General features: G+C 39.7%; 2 protein-coding genes and 1 long non-coding RNA gene across 4 annotated transcripts in view; 1 reads left to right on the top strand and 2 right to left on the bottom strand.

Moving 5' to 3' along the window:
• Positions 1 to 13,521, top strand: part of HACD3 (3-hydroxyacyl-CoA dehydratase 3) — a 29,927-nt gene extending 16,406 nt beyond the window's left edge. Inside the window, 5 exon segments of the mRNA NM_001103316.1 lie at positions 4,819 to 4,946; positions 5,365 to 5,477; positions 7,897 to 8,003; positions 8,575 to 8,706; positions 11,826 to 13,521. Of these exon segments, the coding sequence (NP_001096786.1) occupies positions 4,819 to 4,946; positions 5,365 to 5,477; positions 7,897 to 8,003; positions 8,575 to 8,706; positions 11,826 to 11,902 (557 nt within the window). The 3' untranslated portion in view covers positions 11,903 to 13,521.
• LOC132346330 (uncharacterized) lies at positions 911 to 11,828 on the bottom strand. Its single transcript, XR_009496121.1, has 2 exons — positions 9,525 to 11,828; positions 911 to 5,045 (listed from the first exon to the last, which is right to left on the bottom strand). It is a non-coding gene; the product is annotated as an uncharacterized lncRNA (long non-coding RNA).
• An 892-nt stretch (positions 13,522 to 14,413) lies between the features above and the next one.
• The window catches only part of INTS14 (integrator complex subunit 14), a 34,074-nt gene continuing 27,576 nt past the window's right edge, over positions 14,414 to 20,911 (bottom strand). For both annotated transcript variants that reach the window (NM_001015652.3, XM_005211345.5), the window contains exons 10-12: positions 19,357 to 19,475; positions 17,295 to 17,360; positions 14,414 to 15,245 (exon numbers count right to left, since the gene is read on the bottom strand). In NM_001015652.3, coding sequence (NP_001015652.1) covers positions 14,994 to 15,245; positions 17,295 to 17,360; positions 19,357 to 19,475 — 437 coding nt within the window. In that variant the 3' untranslated portion in view covers positions 14,414 to 14,993. The remainder of the gene's footprint in view (positions 15,246 to 17,294; positions 17,361 to 19,356; positions 19,476 to 20,911) is intronic.

The following is a 20,911-nucleotide window of genomic DNA, read 5'->3' on the forward strand; positions in this document are numbered from 1 at the left end:
GTGGATCACAACACACTGTGGAAAATTCTTCAAGAGATGGGAGGACCAGACCACCTTACCTGCCTCCTGAGAAATCTATATGCAGGTCAAGAAGCAACAGTTAGAACCAGACATGGAACAACAGACTGGTTTCAAATTGGGAAAGGAGTACATCAGGGCTGTATATTGTCACCCTGCTGGTTCAACTTATATGCAGAGGACATCAAGTGAAATGCTGAGCTGGATGAAGCTCAAGCTCAAGCTCAAGCTCAAGCTGGGAGAAATATCAATAACCTCAGATACACAGATGACACCACTCTTAATGGCAGAAAACACAGAGGAACTAAGAGCCTCTTAATGAAAGGGAAAGAGGAGAGTGAAAAGTCTGGCTTAAAACTCAACATTCAAAAAATTAAGATCATGGCATCCAGTCCCATCACTTCCTGTAGATAACAGATGGGGAAACAACGGAAACAGTGACAGACTTTTCTTTCTTGGGCTCCGAAATCACTGCAGATAGTGACTGCAGCCATGAAATTTAAAGACGCTTGCTCCTTGGAAGAAAAGCTATGACCAACACCACAGCATATTAAAAAGCAGAGACATTACTTTGCTGGCAAAGGTCCATATAATCAAAGCTATGGTTTTTTGAGTGTGAGAATTGGACCATAAAGAAGTCTGAGCACCAAAGAATTGATGCTTTTGAACTGTGGTGTTGGAGAGGACTCTTGAGAGTCCCTTGGACTGCAAGGAGATCAAATCAGTCAATCCTAAGGAAATCAATCCTGAATATTCATTGGAAGGACTGATGCTGAAGCTGACACTCCAATACTTTGGCCACCTGATGGGAAGAGCTGACTTACTAGAAAAGACCCTGATACTGGGAAAGATTAAAGGTAGGAGGAGAAGGGGATGACAGAGGATGAAATGGTTGGATGGCATCACCGACTCAATGGACATGAGTTTGAGCAAGCTCTGGGAGGCGGTGAAGGACAGGGAAGCCTGTTGTGCTGTATAGTCCATGCTGTCGGAAAGAGTTGGACATAACTGAATGACTGAATAGCGACAACAATAGCAACATCAAGAACCTTAATTATTCATATCCAAAAAGTAATTATAAAAAATAAACATTATGGCATTATTTATATTAGTGACAAATTAGACACTATGTAAATGTCCATGAGTGAAGGATTGCTATAGATTGTTCACTCAGTGGAATGTTGTGAAGCAAATGTTAAGTATTTAGAGAGGTGGTAAAATCTGGAAAAATACGATAGACTAAAAAGGTAACATACAAACTTGTTCTTCCAGTTTGTTCACACCAATATAAAAAGGAGAAAGAAAACAACCAATAAATGTGGAATGATTGGAAGAAAAGGCACCATTTTCAAATGGCTTGAATGGATCATTTAAAATTTTTCTTTATTTTGTAAAGTAAATATGAGGGAAAATATGAGCATAGTGGAAAAAAAGAAAGTATTTAAAAAGAGAAAAAGTCCTGTAGACTATTTTATTCTTCAGTCCTAAATTTTCCCACCTGAGGTTTGTAAAGATGAATTGTAGTTAGCTCCAGAATCTTTAGAATGAAGTGCACAGTGTTTTTCCAGTCTTTACTTGGATTTCTGCAAAGCACAGTAGTAGGCTAGTGAAAAATTTCCCAAATGCCTAGCATCTTATAGTCGTATGTAACCAGAAGTCCACTGATTGGTTATTTAAAGAAGCAAAGGAAGTCTCGGACAGTTGTTAGATCTGTAGCTCTTACTAGTATGGATTTAACACAAGTTTCATAGAATGAGTAGGGACTTTCCAATTCATAAATTATTTATTTAACTTAGCATAGTTGTATTGGTTCTGAATGTTCCTGTGCGAGCCTGCTAGCCATTAGGTGATCCACTCCAAAAGCTGCTAAATTATCTGGGTCATGTGTTTAAAGTTAGCTGCCTGGATCTGTAATTTCTGTTTTGGAAATTCCACCTATTGGAATGGAGCTGCTGTTGAAATTCTTCTCTTATCAGTCCTCAGAAGTATAGTAAGGACCTGGGCCTGGTACCAAGGGTCATAGTTTGTCCTTTGCAGTTACCTCTTTTTGAATAAAAGGTGTTGGTGAATGGCAAATTCTACACATGTACTTGTTTTATTTACATAAACATGTATAGCTGAACTCATGTTAAGGAAATAGCAAACTTGTAGAAACTCATGTCTGTCTCTCTATTAATACTTTTTTTTTTAATTAAAGTTTTTTTCTAATTATAAAAATGTGTTAATTACTTAAATACTTAAACTCTGCTGTAATTCCATCTATCAGAGTGATGGATTCTTGGCACTTTGTTAGATATCTTTCTAATAAACCCATGTACCTTTCTTAGGAAAAGTTCTTGAAGAAGAATTATGAGACTAAAGGGCAGATTACTTTTAAGGATTCTGATGTATACTGCCCAGAAAGAGTGTACTGTTTTATACTACCATTATTTAAATCCTTGTCCATTAACACGAGTGCCTTGTGTTAGTACTTTCAAAAAATTTTTTTCAGATCATAAAAGTAAATGGGCTGGAGCTTCCCTTGGTGGTCCAGTAGTTAAGAATCTGCCTGCTAATGCAGGGGATGTGGGTTCAATCCCTCGTCTGGGAAGATCCCACATGCCACAGGGCAACTAAGCCCATGCGCCACAGCTACTGAGCCTGTGCACCTAGAGCCCGTGCTCCTCAGCAAGAGAAGCCACTGCAGTGAGAAGCCTGCGCACGACAAGGAGAGTCGCCCCACTCACTGCAGCTAGAGAAAGCTCGCGGGCAGCAATGAAGACCCGGCACAACCATAAATAAATAAATACAAAATTTTAAAAAGTAAATGGAGCAATTTAAGAAAGTTTGGAAAATGGGAGAAAACTGGGGAGGAGGTGTGGGGGCCTGGAAGGGGAGGTGAATAAGCCATTGTCCATCACTTTAAATATTTCCATACATTTCCTTTTAGTCTTTATTTTTTCTCCTGCAGTTAAAAACTATCATCATGCTGTGTATACAGTTTTGCATCTTGTTTTTAAAACAGTATTATAAGCATGTTAGTGTTATTAATATTCTTTATAACAGTCATTTTAGAAATCAGATTTTTATTCCTGAATTGAAACAAGGATGAATTTCCCATAAAATCAGATACAAAGCAACAAGATCTACTTTTATTTACCATATTCCAAATCTTAAGTCACAATTTTCTAGTTCAAAATAATGGAGAACCTCATTTGTCAAAGATAATTTGTCCAAAAAATTAAGAAGTGAATCTCTTGAAGAAAGATACCAGAATTTCACTGTAAATGGTGAAAAAAAAATTGTGATTTTTGTCTTCACAAGGGGCATTTAAAATTATGAATAAATTTTTTATATTATAGCAAAATTTAAATTGTAATTTTGCATTACTTCTTCAAAGAAAATAATCAAATTTTGAACTTACTCATTGGTGTATTCCGGAGAAGGCAATGGCACCCCACTCCAGTACTCTTGCCTGGAAAATCCCATGGACGGAGGAGCCTGCTAGGCTGCGGTCCATGGGGCCGCGGAGAGTCGGACACGACTGAGCGACTTCACTTTCGCTTTTCACGTTCATGCATTGGAGAAGGAAATGGCAACCTGCTCCAGTGTTCTTGCCTGGAGAATCCCAGGGACGGGGGAGCCTGGTGGGCTGCCGTCTATGGGGTCGCACAGAGTCGGACACGACTGAAGTGACTTAGCATAGTATAGCATTGGTGTATTCACATTTGACTTTGTAGCAGGATTGTATAGTCGATCATTTTTGCGATTAGAGAGTGTTTTCAGTCTTGCCAGGACCTGTTTTATTCATTTGATATTTAAACTGTATTCTTTTGAGGAGCCTGCAGTGTCATCTTTACTGGTAACTTGCCCAACTCTGCCATTTCTTAAAGACTCTACTTTAATAGGCAGGGAGACAAGAATCCTAAACCTTTACAATATGCAGGACTAAGAACTATCTTGCTCAAAACGTCAGTGGTACCCTGCTTGAGAAACACTGCAAAGAGGAATGTAAGAATTCGGGATGTCAAGTGAGGATCAGTATGAAAAATGAAGGATATTAAATTATGGACCACTCCAAATTGATACCACAGTTGTTGACCTCATATAAGTAATAACTCATTTTAATTTATTATATAATATTCCATGAAATAGATATACTGTAGTTTACTCAAACTTTCCATAATTGTAAGTTTAGACCATTTCTGTTTTAGTGCACTTAGAAATATGTAACATTTCAGAGAACAATCTCCTTGCTGAAGCTTTTATTCTTTTTCATTTTAGATTTTTTAGTTAGGACATGTTCTAAGAATGAGAATTAATAGGATTAAATATATAAATACAATTAAGGTTTTTGGAAGTTAATTTTATTCAGTACTTTTGTACCTCTGCATGTATTTATGATTATATAGTTTTGATATTTTAAAAAGCTGGGTTTCATTCTATATATGTAATACAGTTTTACCTTTAAATTAAATGAGATAATGGATCTGAAAAGAATTACCAATGTGCCTGATACATAGATTTTTCAGCATATAATAAGTGAGTGAAATCTAGGTATGCTTTTTTTCTTGCCTTTTAAAATTGAGAAGGGCATACAAGGTTTATATGTTAACTTACTGGTAACTAATAAAATTTACTAATTAGGCTCATGGAGGCCTGCTCCCCTCCAGCTTAGTTGAGTAGTAAACTTGAATCTGACTGAATGTTTATTATACTTTTCCTAAAATTCATTTCATGTAAAGGCTTGTCTAGATTGCAAAATACTTCTGTGTTGGCATTTACCAATTGATTTACCTTTAATATGTATTTGTCCCATAGAGTCCTTCTATGACACGTTCCACACTGTGGCTGACATGATGTATTTTTGCCAGATGCTGGCAGCCGTGGAATCTATCAATGCAGCAATTGGAGTCACTAAGTCACCAGTGGTACCTTCTCTTTTCCAGGTATTGAACAGTCAAGCTCAAGGGTGGGGAATGCAGGGTTTCGATGTTTATTTACTAGGTATCCACACTTTGCTGAGACGTTTCAATGAGTAAAAATACCTGTTGGCAGAGAAATAGCATTGTTTTCTCTGAATACACACACACAAAATCTGTCCAGAAATACTGGTACTGGCTTGGGTACTTTTAACTTTTCTACCTGTTGCAGAGAAATAGCAGTGTTTTATCTGAACACACACACACACACACACAGTCTGTAATACTGGTACTCACTTGGTACTTAAACTTGTTCTAAGTTGTTCTCAGTCTTTTTCTATTTACCTTGAATTTAATGGGGTTATGTTTCAGATAACACATTTATGTGTTGTCTTTTAAGAATGTATTTTAAAACTTGTTTTTCTCTTTTGGGTCTTTTTAATAGCTTCTTGGAAGAAACTTCATTTTGTTTATCATCTTTGGTACCATGGAAGAGATGCAAAACAAAGCTGTGGTTTTCTTTGTGTTTTATATATGGAGCACAGTTGAAATTTTCAGGTGGGTACAAATGCCAGGATGGTGTTTGAGTGCTCCTTCTACTATGGATAAGACTGTCTTATCCAGAGTCTCATTTTATTTGAGATTAAAGTTTCATGTGTGGAGTTCTGCCTGCATCTATGTGCTCTGCAAAGTTGAGACAGTGTTTTTTTTTAAATTAAAACATTAAAGATACTTTTTGAATTAAAAGTTTTTTTAATTAATTAATTTATTGTAATTGGAGGATCATTACTTTACAATATTGTGATGGTTTTTGCCATACTTCAGCATGAATTGGCCACAGGTATACATGTATCCCCCTATCCTGAACCCCGCGCCTTCTTCCCTCCCTACCCTGTCCCTCTGGGTTGTCCCAGAGCACTGACTTTGGATACCCTCCTTCATATATTGAACTTGCACTGGTCACCTGTTTTACGTATGGTAATGTACATGTCTCAATGCTGTTCTCTCAAATCACCCCACCCTCACCTGCTCCCCCCGAGTCTAAAAGTCAGTTCTTTACACCTGTGTGTCCTTTACTACCCTGCATGTAGGATCATCAGTACTGTCTTTCTAAATTCCATATATATACGTTAATATACAATATTTGTTTTTCTCTTTCTGACTTACTTCACTCTGTATAATAGGCTCCAGGTTTATCCACCTCATTAGAACTGACTCAAATGTGTTCCTTTTTTATAGCTGAGTAATAGTCCATTGTGCATATGCACCACAACTTCCTTATCCGTTCATCTGCCGATGGACATCTAGGCTGCTTTCATAAAAGACTAGTCAAGTGCAGTAGTGAGACGGGGGAAAGAGTAGGATGAGGAGTTCGATCTATAACTGTGAACAATCAATTGAGATAATGCACTACTTTCAGACAAGCCTATTTATTTTTAAAAAATTTTATGTTTTGGCCTCACGCCATGCGGGATCTTAGTTCCCTGACCAGGGATCAGACCCATGTCCCCTGCAGTGGAAACACAGAGTTGGACTGCCAGGAAGTCTGAGGCTTTTTTTTTTTAAAGCACTCAGTGGATCATAATACCAGCCTGGACACTGGGGAGGAGAAGGAGAGATCCAGAGAAACCAAAGGCCTATCTTACCCTTTAGGATCTTGCTGTCTTATTGGAAAGAAAGGACTCATTCACATGGAAAAATTCTTGAAAAGGATGAAGAAACATGTGACTGAAGAAGCATCCCAGGCTGGATGAAGTACTGAAGACCAGCCTTCGAGAAGGGATGATAGAATAAATCTTTGGCTATAAGATTACTGAAGTTTGAATTGATCTCTTATTTGATTCTTCAATTTTTGATTGTCAGTAGAAGAAATCTCTTAAAAAAATAACTTTGTGTTTGGCTGTGCCGGGTCTTCACTGTTGTGTGCGAGCTTTCTCTATTTGTGGCGAGTGGGGGCTACTCGCTAGTTGTGTGTTGTCTCTAAACCGCAGGCTCAGCCGATGTGGCGCATAGGCTTTACTTGCCCCGAGGCATGTAGACTCTTCCCAGACCAGGGATTGAACCCGTGTCCCCCGCATTGGCAGGTGAATTCTTTATCACTGGACCACCAGGGAAATCCAGAAATTATCCTTTTCTTAAAAAAAAATCTGATTAAAGTAGATGTGTTCTGTACCAGACCATACATATTCCATACTTCTTCCCTTTTCAGCCAAGTGGAGCATTGGTTTTGCAAACTGACTCTTCAGTTCTAGGTTTGGTGATATTTTGGGAAAGTTGACAGTTAAGAGGGAGAAAAGACATTAGCAGCCCTAGATTATGTCTTAACTGTAGTCTGTACCCCATGGCATCCTGTATACCCTCTAGTCTACTTAACACAAAAGTGAAAGAGATTATAGGTTCTTAATAGTAACTTTTACTGTTTGGGAGAAACAAATTTATGTTAGCTCTTTTTAAGTAGAGTATGCCTGATTATAGATTAGAGGTCTTTTTTTATACTTTAATTTTGGTAAATGTTCATTTAGGCAGAGATAAAGTGTCAAAGTATCTGTCCTAACCTACATGGGACATAGATCAGAACCAGGAATAAAGCCAAAATGCTTCTGAGGATCTGTTCCATGTACAGAACTTTTTCATAGAGGATTCCTTTCAGACCTAAACTTACTTTGCCATTATCGAGAATTCATATCCTTTTGGATAAGGAAATGGCAGCCCACTCCAGTATTCTTGCCTGGAAAATCCCATGGATGGTGGAGCCTGCCTGGTAGGCTACCGTCCATGGGGTCGCAAAGAGTCAGACACGACTGAATGACTTCACTTTCACTTTCATATCCTTTGAAGATTGGACGAAGAGCACGATGGGAGTTCATTAATTCTGCTAAAAAGAAGCCATGTGTGACTGATTGTGAAATTACTCTTCAATGATGTTCTAGAGTTGCATTCAGTGGTTTTTAACATGTGAATGCCTTATTTCCAATAGGTACCCCTTCTACATGCTCTCCTGCATTGACATGGATTGGAAGGTGCTCACATGGCTTCGTTACACTGTGTGGATTCCCCTATATCCTATGGGATGTTTGGCAGAAGGTACTTTAAAGAACTCTAGGACTTATATCTTACCTCCACTGAGTAGCCAGACCTCTCTTCCTCCCTCTGCTAGCTTTAGTCTGATACATGGGTGTTGAACTTTTACAAGAATTTCTTTCTAGTGGTTTCCTTCCACAATACTACTGCTGTCCAGACTGTTCCAAGGAAGTAGTTAGTTCATTTTGTTAAGGTTTGGAAGCTGGTGGTCATGCATGCTTCCTATTTATATGGTAGTTTTAATCTTCCAAAGCAAGTTCATATTGATGACTTCATTTTATTATGACAAACACCTAATGAGTGAGTCAGATAGGCACTTTTCTCTCCATTTTATAGAATAGGAAGCTCAGTGCTATCAAATGACTGTTCCTTATTTACCTTTGCTGTCAGCTTGAAGGCTTATTTCCTAGGAAAGCTAGTGGGGAAAAAAGAAGAGGCGTGAGCCTATTGTACAAAGGGAGGAGGAAGCATTTTCAACAAACCTAGAACTGAAACTTTGAGGAGTTAGAAGGTTCTATCAGTAAATTTAATTGTATTTCATTTGCTTCTAAAAAGCTACTGTTTCTGCTTTCAGCTGTCTCAGTGATTCAGTCCATTCCAGTATTTAATGAAACAGGAAGATTCAGCTTCACATTGCCATATCCAGTGAAAATCAAAGTTAGATTTTCCTTTTTTCTTCAGATTTATCTTATATTACTATTTTTAGGTAAGTATTGGCTCCATAATAGATTCTTTCTGTTGCTTCTTAGAAGGTAGTTAAATGATTCAAAGTTTTAGAAATCCTTATTAATATTCTTGCTTTCAAAAGAGTGGAAATAAGTTTAAGAACAAATTACATTGCAGAACAGACCCACTGGAGAATATGCCACATAGAAATATTTCTTCTCACATCTTGATTGGATGAGTTCTTTTCTTGAAATGCTCTTGGTCATTCAGACTTTCCCATATTTCATGTTTAAAATAATGTAAGAAGCGCTTTTAAAACTGAATAAAAAGCTCATTTTACTTTTGCTGATTTTAGTAGCAGATTCCTTATCCAGAGGAATTGTTACAGAGGTGGTAATACAGCTGGCAGCAAGGAAGAAGGCAATAAAGGCCTCCGTTCAAGGACCCGCAAGACGTCAGAAAGCCTTCTACCTGACAATAGGAAAGCCCCCTATTCCTCATGTAAAACCTTGCTTGCTTATCAACTTTTATATAAAATCATAAATTCTTGTCTTAATTCATAAAAACTAGGGACCTCCTAAGAACTAAAAGAAGGGATAGAGAAGTAAACCTAAATTATTGCAAGTTTGAAAGATAAAAGCCTAATTAGGAGGACTGTTTACTTTGGATAAAGTTCTGACACATTTTAATATAATTTATATGTATTTCTCCCTGTTGTATTTCACAAAAGTCATGAGGTGGCCTTAAGTATGGCTATTTGGTCTCCTGGCAACAGAAGGATGTGACACAGATAGTGTACTAGTTATCTTTTTCTGTGTAACAAATTAGCCCAAAATGTAGCAGCTTAAGACAACATACAGTTATTATCGGGCATGTTTTCCTGGTCAGGAAGCAGGCAAGCTGAGTGGGCCTGGCTCGGGGACCCTCACGAGGTTTCAGTCAAGCTGTTGGCTCAGTTGGGGCTATAGTTTCTGCAGACTTGACCGGGGCTGGAGGATCTACTGCAAGCTCGCTTGTGTAGCTGTGGGCAGGAAGGCTTCGGTGTCCCGCCACAGTACTCCATGTGGATGCTCATAACATGGCTTCTCGCCAAAGCAAGTGATCTGGAAGAAAGCCAGAAGTCAAACTCCCTTTTTTTTCCCTTTAAAAAATTTATGTATTATTGAAATATATTTGACATAAAACATTGTGTAACTTTAAGGTATATAACACTGATTTGATACATCAGGTGTAATAAGATTGCCATTGTAGTGATAATTAGCACTTCTGTCACGTCCACCCTTTTTATAACCTAAACTCAGATTTACTGTTACTTTTACTGTGTTCTCTGTTACACAGATCAACCTTGTACAGTGTGGGAGGGGACTACACAAGGGTATGGGATACCAGGAAGTAGGGATTACTGGGGACCAGCTCGGAGGCTGGCTTCCCCATACCGAGAGGGAGACCACAAAAAGTGAACCCAAGAAGTTGGAAAGCCCAGTGATCTTACTTATTTGGTTGTGCCATGCATTTTTGGGATCTTAGTACCCCGACCAGAGACTGAACCTGGGCCCTTGGCAGCGAAAGCTCAGAGTCCTAACCACTGGACCACGAGGGGATTCCTGATTTTGGCCATTTAGAAGTGGGGGAGAAGAGAACTACATCCTTTTGGAGCCCTTCAGGGAATCAGCGCATGGCAGAAGCACAGTTAAACGAGACACATTATGAGTACCCTCATAACAAAGGTTACCTTTTGTTCCATGTCTTCTTTTCCATTTCATAAAGGATATTACCCATTTCAGAAAGGTTTCAAACCAAAAATGTTACAGTCTTTGGTGCTTGAAGAGAGCAAGCATCAATTTGGAAAATGCACTCATTAAAAGAGCTTTTTACTTCTATTCCTGCATAAGTCTAGTACTGCTGTAATTAAGCTGCAACCAATGGACCTACTGAGAGTAGGAATAAGTACTGGAAAGACCCTTAAAATATTTTACTAAAAAATGAATATTAATGTTCACTAACCCTAGTGGCGGAGAAGGCAATGGCACCCCACTCCAGTACTCTTGCCTAGAAAATCCCATGGATGGAGGAGCCTGGTAGGCTGCAGTCCATGGGGTTGCTAGAGTCGGACACGACTAAGAGACTTCACTTTCACTTTTCACTTTCATACATTGGAGAAGGAAATGGCAACCCACTCCAGTGTTCTTGCCTGGAGAATCCCAGGGATGGCGGAGCCTGGTGGGCTGCCATCTATGGGCTCGCACAGAGTCGGACACGACTGAAGCAACTTAGCAGCAGAAGCAGCAGCAACCCTAGTGGCTTTTCCTTGTGTTGCATATTCTAACTTACAAGGTTCTATACTCATATTTAGCTTGCCTACAATGAGTGTGTAGTTGTTCTTGAGAATGATACCCTAAATCTGCATAATTTAGGAGCAGTATAACAATTATATTTGTGTACAGATCAAACGTTCCTTCTCTCACAGTAAGTCTATAAGTGTTTTTAACTCTATTGTACAATGGAAAAAATGGAAGTGAGGTTTCGCTATAGAGCTCCTCAGTGATCACGTGGGATTGAAATTTTTTTCTGGCTCTGAAATCCTTTGTTTTCTAGTTCACTGAATTTTGTTTCCTAGAAAAGTGTCTCATACCTTTTAGGCTATTGCTTAATATATATTATTGCCTAGCCTTGAATTAAAAATTAGGTTCTCTTTCTGTTTCAAATTTGTATATTTCAGTTTGTGTAAATCCTACCTTAAAAGAAAGGAAAAAGAGTATTGAATTCTAATTAATGAATTTTTTAGGGGTGAAGTGTACTGATGTCTTCAACTTACATTGAAATACATAAAAAATGAGATGGGAATGGGTATGTGATAAAGTAAGTGTAATAAACAGTTAAAGTTTAAATTTAGGTATTCACTGTACAATGATTTAATTTGTATATTTGAAAATTTTCATAATGAAGCATGAGAGAAAATTAAATTGTAAAACCCACTGGGGGAAAACTGAATGTCTCTAGTGCATTGTTAATATGTGTTCTAGGTTGTGCTTCTTGAGGAACTGCAGGAAGCACAGGGCTGTGGGATATGAAAAACAGACAGCTAGGGACTGTTCTACCCCAAGAACTTCTGCTTATAAACAGAGACAAAGATTCTAATTGGCCTCTTTTCTTTTCCAGGGTTATACGTAAATTTCCGTTATCTTTATAAACAGCGCAGGCGGCGCTTTGGACAAAAAAAGAAAAAGATCCACTAAACGGAAGAGATTTAGATGACTTTTTGCCAGTTTGAGCCTAATCTATAGTTCTTACAGTTTTACCTTCTTGTACTGATGTAAAAGTTTTTTTAAAGTTAAATGATTCAATTCTCAGTGGAGCTATCTTCTTTTTTTCCCAGTAACATTCCTGAATTTACTGTATTACCTTAGTGTAGTCCTCGCATGACATGGGTTCCTGATACCCGATGACAGGTTCATTCTTGTGTATTCTGTTAGTGACAGCAAAAGACTCAGCCATACCCCCACCCACTCCATCTCTAGTCAGTCTGTTTCACAGGCCCCAGATATTTCTTCAGTGCCCTGAGGCTACCAGCTACTGGCCGTGTGTATAGCTGAGATGTGTTCTTTGCAGCTATTGCTTGTGGGGAAAAAAAACAAAAAGACTATGTAGCTGTATAGGAGGCTCCAAAAGTGACTCAGAAAAAGACCTAATATATTCTGTACCCAAGGGGCTACTTGTTAAGTGGGTTGGCATTGATTTTTTTTTTTTTTGAAAATTAAGTTTGACTCAGTTACTGATAAAAACATTTCTGAGTCCAGGTAGGGCTGGAGGACACATATTACCTGTGAAACTTTTGGTCTCTCTAGCGACATCTTAACCTGCATAGGCACTGGAGAGCCACAGGGTGATTTGAGAGAAACCAGTCAGAACCTTGGAACACCATGATCACTTACTTCGTTTGCAGCTAAATCACAGCTGTTTTCAACATGAAAGATGGAAACCTTAGTTAGGAAACAGACTGTAAACGAGTTCCAAACCCAGACGGCACTATAGGGATCAAAAAGGTAGTCTGGCAATGCGGCTTGTGGCACGCTGGAAACCTCAGAGTAGACCACACTAAAAGTAGCTACAGAACTGTCTTAGGCTGTGCACAGACATAAAGACACTCAGCCTTCCTTCCCCTGCACTGACCGAGTTCATGTGCTTGTGTACCTGTCAGAGTCAGCTGGTGAGACTGTGTGTTTTTGAACATGCCTCAAAAACACCAGGTTTTTATTTTGCTGCTGTTTCACCTGTTTGCAGCAGGCCAGTGAAAACAGAGTGAGAACTCTGGCTGAAGAACCACCATCTGAGCCTTAACGAAGATTCCTTACAGGAAGTTCACCAACAGAGGAACTGAGAAAAATCTTTTAAGATATGGCCACCATCAAAAACATTAGTTTTCCCTAGTACATTCCAAGTAAACCAAGTAAAATAAGTAATGTTTGTCTATAAGAATTTAAGGTATGATAGCTCTTTCTGTTCTGCCATTCCCACTATTCCTGGGGGAAGGGGGACTTGGATTATGCCATTTCTCTGAGCCCAAGATAGAAACTTGGTTTGACCTAAAGACATCTGGTTAGTATAGGCCTATACTAACCAGACGTCAAGTTCACTGCATTGAAGGATATTTTGCATGTCTGCAACTTCTGTCAGCATTTGTTTGTATTAATTTCTGGTGTCTTCTCAACTGACTTTCTATGTGTAATTGGGCAGATCAGCTTTACAGTAGATTATGCTGTAAAGAATCTTGTATTCTTAGTGATTGTTAAAAACCTCACTGCTGTCTAAAAAAGCTAAAGATTGTGTATTTCTATTAAAACATTTACAATCAAAATCCTAGTAACTTGTGTTTAAAGATCATTTAGTCTAATGGTTTCAAAATTATTAGTGATAAATCCTTTCATTTAGACAAAATATTATATAGGCATACTTTGATTTATTACACTTCATAGATACTTGCATTTTTCAGAAATTGAAGATCCCTGTGTTGTCAGAGGATGTTTGGCTTTTCCTTTTTTAACCAATAAACTAGTTTTTACTCAAGGTATGTACATTTTATCTTAGACATAATGCTATTGCACACTTAACAGACTATAGTATAAACTATAACATTTTTATATACTGGGAAACCAAGAAATTTGTGTGGTTCACCTTATTACAATACCTGCTTTATCATGGTGGCCTGGAGGTGAACCTCCGAAATCTCTGAGGTATGCCTCTATAGCAGTTCAGCATGTTATTAATAAGTAAAACATGGTTGCTTGGCCTGGATGGCAGGGGAGCTTGGTGGAGAATGGATACACGAATATGTATGGCTGAGTCCTTGTGCTGTTCACCTAACACTATCACAACATTTTTAATTGGCTATACCTCAATACAAAATGAAAAGTTTAAAACAATATGGTTGCCTGGGCTGAAGCCTATGGGAATAATTCCTTAGGATGTTTACAGAGCAATCTGAAAAGCACTACTGATGTAAATAAATCCCAGGGAAGTTTAATGACTTGCCCAAGGTCATGAAGCTAGCTGATGGACTAGAACCATAACTGACTACAGTGATGTCAGAACCTGGCTTAGGCAGTGAGGCCTAACCAGTGTCAGAAATAAGGAAGTCAATATGGAATCCAAGGAACCTTCAAGAATCTATGCCACTTAGGAAGCTGAAATTATATTTATGTTGTAGGAGAGACCCAAGGCAAAGACCTACTGGTTTCCCAGTGAAACCATTTTATAGAAAACCAAATATTTTATTTTCATTAAAAAATTTGAATAAATGAGTATCATACATTTATGGTTGCTGTTTAAGTTTGTATCTCAAGATATACCAAAAGCACCCTAAGGGTTGCCACTGACTTTTTTGCCCAAGTTTTAAGGAAATTCTGAAACTTAGGGATGTCGGGATTGTGTTTAACAAGTCTCCTCTCCCAACCACAGGTACTTGAAAATGTCCCTATGGTTGGGAGAGGAAAAGAATGGAGAGGTCTTTCAGAAACAGAACCCAAGCTGTTGGGTTTCCTGAGGATGGTGGAGAGGGCTCTACACTTGTCAGTCCTTCAAGCGTTTCAGGAGATGTTCTCGTTGTGGGAGCAACAGCTGTCTTTGGGATTTAAAAGACTCTGAGCTCCAGAAAGCAGCTGCCCACCCTGCAGAACCTTCTCGGAATAGCAGAGTCAAACCTGTGAGGAGTGTGTCTCAGGCAGTCTCGGAAGGTCTTCGGGCAGCCGCTGCAGAGGTGAACAGACTGAAAAGGTTTTACCCGAAATCATTCTCACTTGAAAAAAAGAAGGAAGGCTTCCAAAGTCAGCGTCATATTCTCTCTGCGCTGCTCCCAGAGAAGTCTGTCTGCAGAGGTGTGATGTTGTGGTCATACCCAGCGTACTCAGAAGTGCCAGTACTGGCCAGCTTGAGCTGCTGGGCAGCGTGGGTCAGCTGGAACGCAGCGTCGGGGTGAGCCGTGTCGGGCAGCAGCGTGCACTCCCTTTCTAGCATGTCTGCCACCCCTTTGAGCAGGTCCAGGAAACCAAAGGCCAAGGCAGCCTTTCGTAAACGGTTCAGCTCCTGAAACAAACAAAACACCAGTGTTCCTAAAATGCATTCTCCTCATCACAAACTTCCTAAGTGCTCAGTGTGACATATATTCCCCTTGACCCCCAAACTTAAATGAGTGTTTTTGTATCAGAACAAATATTTGTACAGGGACACCCATAATAAGAGGGTGTGAAGACATGCCTGGGAAGTAGTTCCTCTACAGGTGGTCAGCAGGCAAAGGACAACAGGCTTCTGAAACTGAGGTTATCCTCACCACAGTTCATGACCACTTAGGCCAAACATGGTGAGGTGCTTTGCGTACATCATTTCATGTACAGTACTCGTAACTCTGGGCTTCCTGGTGGCACAGTGGTAAAGAATCTGCCTACCAATGCAGGAGATGTGGGTTAGATCTCTGGGTCAGGAAGATTCCCTGGAGAAGGCAATGGCAACCTGCTCAGTACTCTTGCCTGGAGAATAATCCCATGGACAGAGGAGCCTGTCGGGCTATAGTCCATGGGGTCACAAAGAGTTGGACACGACTTGGCGATTAAACAACAACTCATAACTCTGAGGATACTTCATCTCTGTTACTCAGGTATGGAAAAGGCTTGCCCAAACCTCAGAGGGCTCTTAACCCTTTGGTGCCTCTCTGGCTGGAGCCTTAGACTGAATGACAATGAGTATGTCTGGAGGAGTCAGGAAGTCAGACCCCAAAGACTGCCTCAAAAAGAGAAGTCAAATACTGGATGGAAGCAGAGAAACATGAAATGCCCCATCCATCACTTAGCAGTGTGATCTGGGCAAGTTGTGCAGCCTCTCTGGGTGTCAGTGGCCTCATTTACAAAACGAGGCTCACCTCTGCTGTGCCCACTGGAGGGGTAGACACAGCCATCTGGTAGAGGCCCCTTCCCACTCTGTTATGTAGGTTATATAAAACCAGAAGAAAGAAACAGACTTTCTGATCACCTTTCTACGATCATCTGTTTACAGATGAAAAGTTCAGAAGAAGGCCAAAGTATAGACGAATAGACAGCTCTGCAGGCAGGCAGGGGCTGCAATCACGGGGTGGTCATCTAGGGCCAATATGGATTAAGGGCTTCGGTTAGGGGGAGGCATGGTGGGCTGAACCACTCTCTGGTTGAACTCTTGCCTGATTTCACCAGCTCGCTACATAATTAGGGTTGAAGACATAAAGGTAATGAGATAACACCCAAAGCACCTATGTTCTCTGGAAGAGATGCTAGCTACCCTGGGGTTGACTGTGTGCACGATATTTTAAGATTAGCAAGCTAGGACACAACTGACAATACTGCATACCTCACACTGCCACTTAATTTAATTTAAGCCAAATATCAGAAGGACAGGAGAAGCAAGAGTGAACTTAAATGCCACCCCCAACCCCCACCCCATCTCTTGAAGCTTGACTCCACCAATGGTTCTGCATTAGTGAGATATGATTCTGGAGGGCCATTCTTTTGCAATTTATAAATGTATATATTTTTTAAAACACTCACTATCTTTTGGCTGCACCACATGGCAGGTGAAATCCTATTTCTCCAACCACAAATTGAGCCTGTGCCCGCGGCATGGGAAGCATGGAGTCTGAACCACTGGCCCGCCAGGGAAGTCTCGTAAGTGGGCCATTTTAGAAGTCATTACCAGAAGCAGCTCCTCTGGCAAAGTATGAATGTTCTGAGCAGACACGTCCTGGAAAAACGTCCACTGGTTGCCTGGAGTTAGATCGGATACCCATTTGGGAACAGGGAGGAGCGTTAAGGGCTATGACTCCCAGGTCCTTTCAGCTCCTTCCCTCAGCCATTCGCAGCAGCACCAAGACAGAGAAGACCTGCCAGAGGGCCCACCACACAGAACCAGCCACTTAGACACTCCTGACTCCTGGAGTTTAGGGCAGGTACAGACCTATCGCTTCTACTGACTTTACTGATGAAAAATTGGAGGCACAAACAAGTATTTCTAATTCCTGTCCATGTTCAGTGTTTACACTACTGTGAAGCAGTTTATTTCTGGCACGCAACATGGAGCCCACCTTCAACTACCATAATTCCGTAGTCTCACCTTATAGAATGTCTGTGTTTTTTCAGGTAGTTTCCTTGCATTTCTTAAAATCTTCTGTACATCAGTCTATAGAGGGTAAAACGAATTCAATGTTAGAATTCTGTGGTAAAAAGGGAAAGAATACAAAAGGACACCTTTAAATGGAAAAAAATGAAAATGAGAAGAGTTATAGTGTAAAGATGAGGCTCCCTTCTAAGTTAATGTTACTGTTCAGCATTAGGAAATCATCTCTCTCCTTCAAAAGGCTTGATGATACTAAAGCCCATGGCGAAAAAAATGAACTTGTCTCACAAAAACACCCCCAGTAAACCCATACATCTATGGCCAGAGGCTTTTAGACAAGGATGCCAAGACCATTCAATGGGGGGAAGAAGTCTCTTTAACAAATGGTGCCTGGATAACTGGATAGCCACCTGCAAAAGAATGAGGTTGGACCCTTACTTCATACCATACCCACAAAATTGACTCAAAATGGATCAGAGGCCTAAATGTTAAGAGCTAAAACTATAAAACTCTTACCATAAAACTTACTTATAAAACTCTTAAAACAACACAGCAACAAAAGAAAAAAACTTGGCAAATGATCATAGCAGCATTATTCACAATAGCCAAAAGGTAGAAATAATCCAAAAGTTCATCAACTGAATGAATGGACAAATATGGACTTTATACATTGGACCCTTATTTATTCAATGGACTAGTATTACTCAGCCATCAAAAGGAATGAAGGACTGATACATGCTACAACATGAATGACTGTTGAAAACATTACGCTAAGAGAAGTCAAACACAAAAAGGCACATATATGATGCAGTTTACATGAAATATCCAGAACAGACAAATCCTTACAGACGATAGAAAGCAGGTAAGTGGTTGCCTAGAGCTGGGGCAAGAGTGACTTGTTTAGCGGGTAAAGGATTTCCTTTTGGGGTGATGAACATGTTTTTGAACTAGACAGTGGTGATGGTCATGTAACACTGTGATTATATTAATGTCACTGAATTGAATGCTTTAAAATGTCTGAAATGGTAACTTCTGTTATGTGCACCTCACCATAATAAAACAACACATCCAGACCAAAACAAAATTTAAAAAACAGTTTTAGAAAAATTCAGCTCTCCTTCAGACAGGGAAGTGCTGGGGTCAGCGATGGCAAGAAAGAGGGAGAACTTTAATTTCCAACAAAGGGAAGAGGCCCCTTAGTCAGGGCAGGATGTGTCTGTCTAGTCTCCCTGAAAAGGGGGCTAGAAGAGACTATGCGTCAATAGAGGTTACTTCTGTGGTCAGGTGGCCTGACTGCCTCTTCTCATTTGGCTTGGACTGGACTCATGGGAGAAACAAAGGAAAAAAGAAAAGGCATTCAAGTGAGAAAAAAAGTTCAAAAACTGATTTTTTAAAATAGGTATGAATGACTTTGCCAATGGGAGGAGAAAGTCACTGAGCCCCTTGACTAAAGGCAGCACACCTTGATAATAGGATAATTTCATAGGAGTCTTCCATAAAGCGTTTCTGTGGTATTACATGGTAATGCTTTGACTTACATTGTGCCGATGGGAGAAATAATCACATGAAGGTTTTTATGTCTTCCTCAAAACTGGTACTAAAGATAACACCTATAATATTATTCAATGACTCACCATGTCAAAACTTTTACATTAAAATTTAATGCTGGAAAAAATGTGTCTCTCTAGAAGAACTGACATGCTTCCTTTTATCAGACAAGGAGAACCATATAACCAACATGTTTTTTTTTGACCTTGGTAGCAGGAAGCTCAAGAGCCAAATTGCTCAAACACAATTATCATTCTGCCTTGGCTTCCTGGAACACCGTCTTTCTTCTTCCTCTAGGTCTTATATTGCTCCAAATTTTGTAAAAAATGATTCTGCTACGTACGTGTTTTACTGTAGGCCACCTCAAATCCTTTTTGGAAATAATGACAAATATAAGAAGTAAATGAATTACGAAGTATCAGAGGAAAAGAAAATCAAATCAAATGTCCTCCTGCCTGCAGGAACCCCTCCTCCTGTCCCCAGTGGAGAGCAGCGTGGATGGTAATGTTACCTGCAGGCCACTGGGTTTGATCCACACCGTCACATTCTGGGCATAACTGCGCTTGTTTTTGGGCTGCAGGGGGAACGGGCTCTTATTATCATCCTCACCATAAGGGTTTTCTTTAGCATCTTAAAAGAAAAAAACAAGCTTGAAATGACATCTGGCAAAACACAGTCAAGCACATTTCCAATTAGGTTAGAAGCTCTTTGAATCATTCGATCTCCTATATCCTATTACCTCCCTAATTAAGAAAATCCATTAACTTCCGTCAGGTTGGGGAACCTGTTCTCAGCACTAACGTTGGACACTGAACAATCAACTGAGGCCCAGGCAAGTGAAAAACAGCTTACTGTCTTTAAATATACAAGTTTTACTTATCTGCTTTATAAATTAAGGTCATAAGAGGATAAAAATACATAAAATAATACTAAAGTGTATATAAAAATATATGTATACCTACATACTGCAATTCTACATAGTCTAGCCCAGCACTCTCCAACAGAACTTTCTGTGATAAGGAAAGGTAGCCACACCCCATGAGACCACTGAACCCTTGACACCTGGCTAGTGTAGCAGAGGAACTGGATTTTATTTAATTAAATTTGAATAGCCTCCTGTGGTGAGTGGCTACTGGATCAGACAGCATAGGTAGAGACATTGAGAAAATTTAAAAGTGAAATTACATATAGCCAATTTAAGGAAAAGAGCAGGGAAGAAATACCTTCTTGGTGAAACATACCCATCTTACGGGTTACTGGTTTACTGCTTCCACAGACATAAAGCCATGTTGAGTTTATAGCCACGTGGATAAACAAAGATTTCTATTTTTCCACCTGCTTCCTGAGTCAATGATATTTTGTCACAAACTTACAAAGCATACTTATTACCTCTTGGCTCATTTTATCCGTGTCATCTTTCAGGGTAGACAGAGCAGGAATCATTTTCCCAACAAGACTGGGGAGCTTAAATCCCTTGCCCACGTTTCTGTTGAAAACTGGAATTAGCTCAGCTTCTCTAACTGACCCAGAGGTGCTCTAACCCCAATCTGGTCATTAATTTGGGTGCCTTGTACTGGCCCCATTCTACCTCTGTCACTGCCCTCTCCTCCTACCCCCTCCAAAAATTTATTGGTTCAGCTTTCCAGATGTTTCCATGAAGACTTGTCACTCCATAAGCCTTTCTAAGTCAGGCCAAGATCCCAACTGTCATTTCCCAGGCAACATGCTTATTTCCAACTTTTTGGCCACTGTTTCCGTTCTTCCCCTGTCTGCAATGCTCTCTTTTCCTCATTTATTTATTCCCTCCCTCACGTACTCATTCGTCGTCTATATTAAGACCTCACTATGTAGGAAGCACCATGCTAGGAAGTATGGCTAGAGAAGATATTTTTTTCTGGCCTCAATGAAGAATATGAGTATTTATGAAGGGTATTTATTAAATTACAACTGTGTGCAAAATACTTAACATATACAACTTATCTCCTTTTAGCAACTCAAGAGGGTAGATATTATTAGTCTCATTAAACATGAGAAAATTGAGGCTCAGATTTCACAGGGACAGCTGG

The sequence above is a fragment of the Bos taurus genome, chromosome 10 (assembly GCF_002263795.3).
Source record: "Bos taurus isolate L1 Dominette 01449 registration number 42190680 breed Hereford chromosome 10, ARS-UCD2.0, whole genome shotgun sequence".
In the NCBI taxonomy this organism is placed as follows: Eukaryota; Metazoa; Chordata; class Mammalia; order Artiodactyla; family Bovidae; genus Bos; species Bos taurus.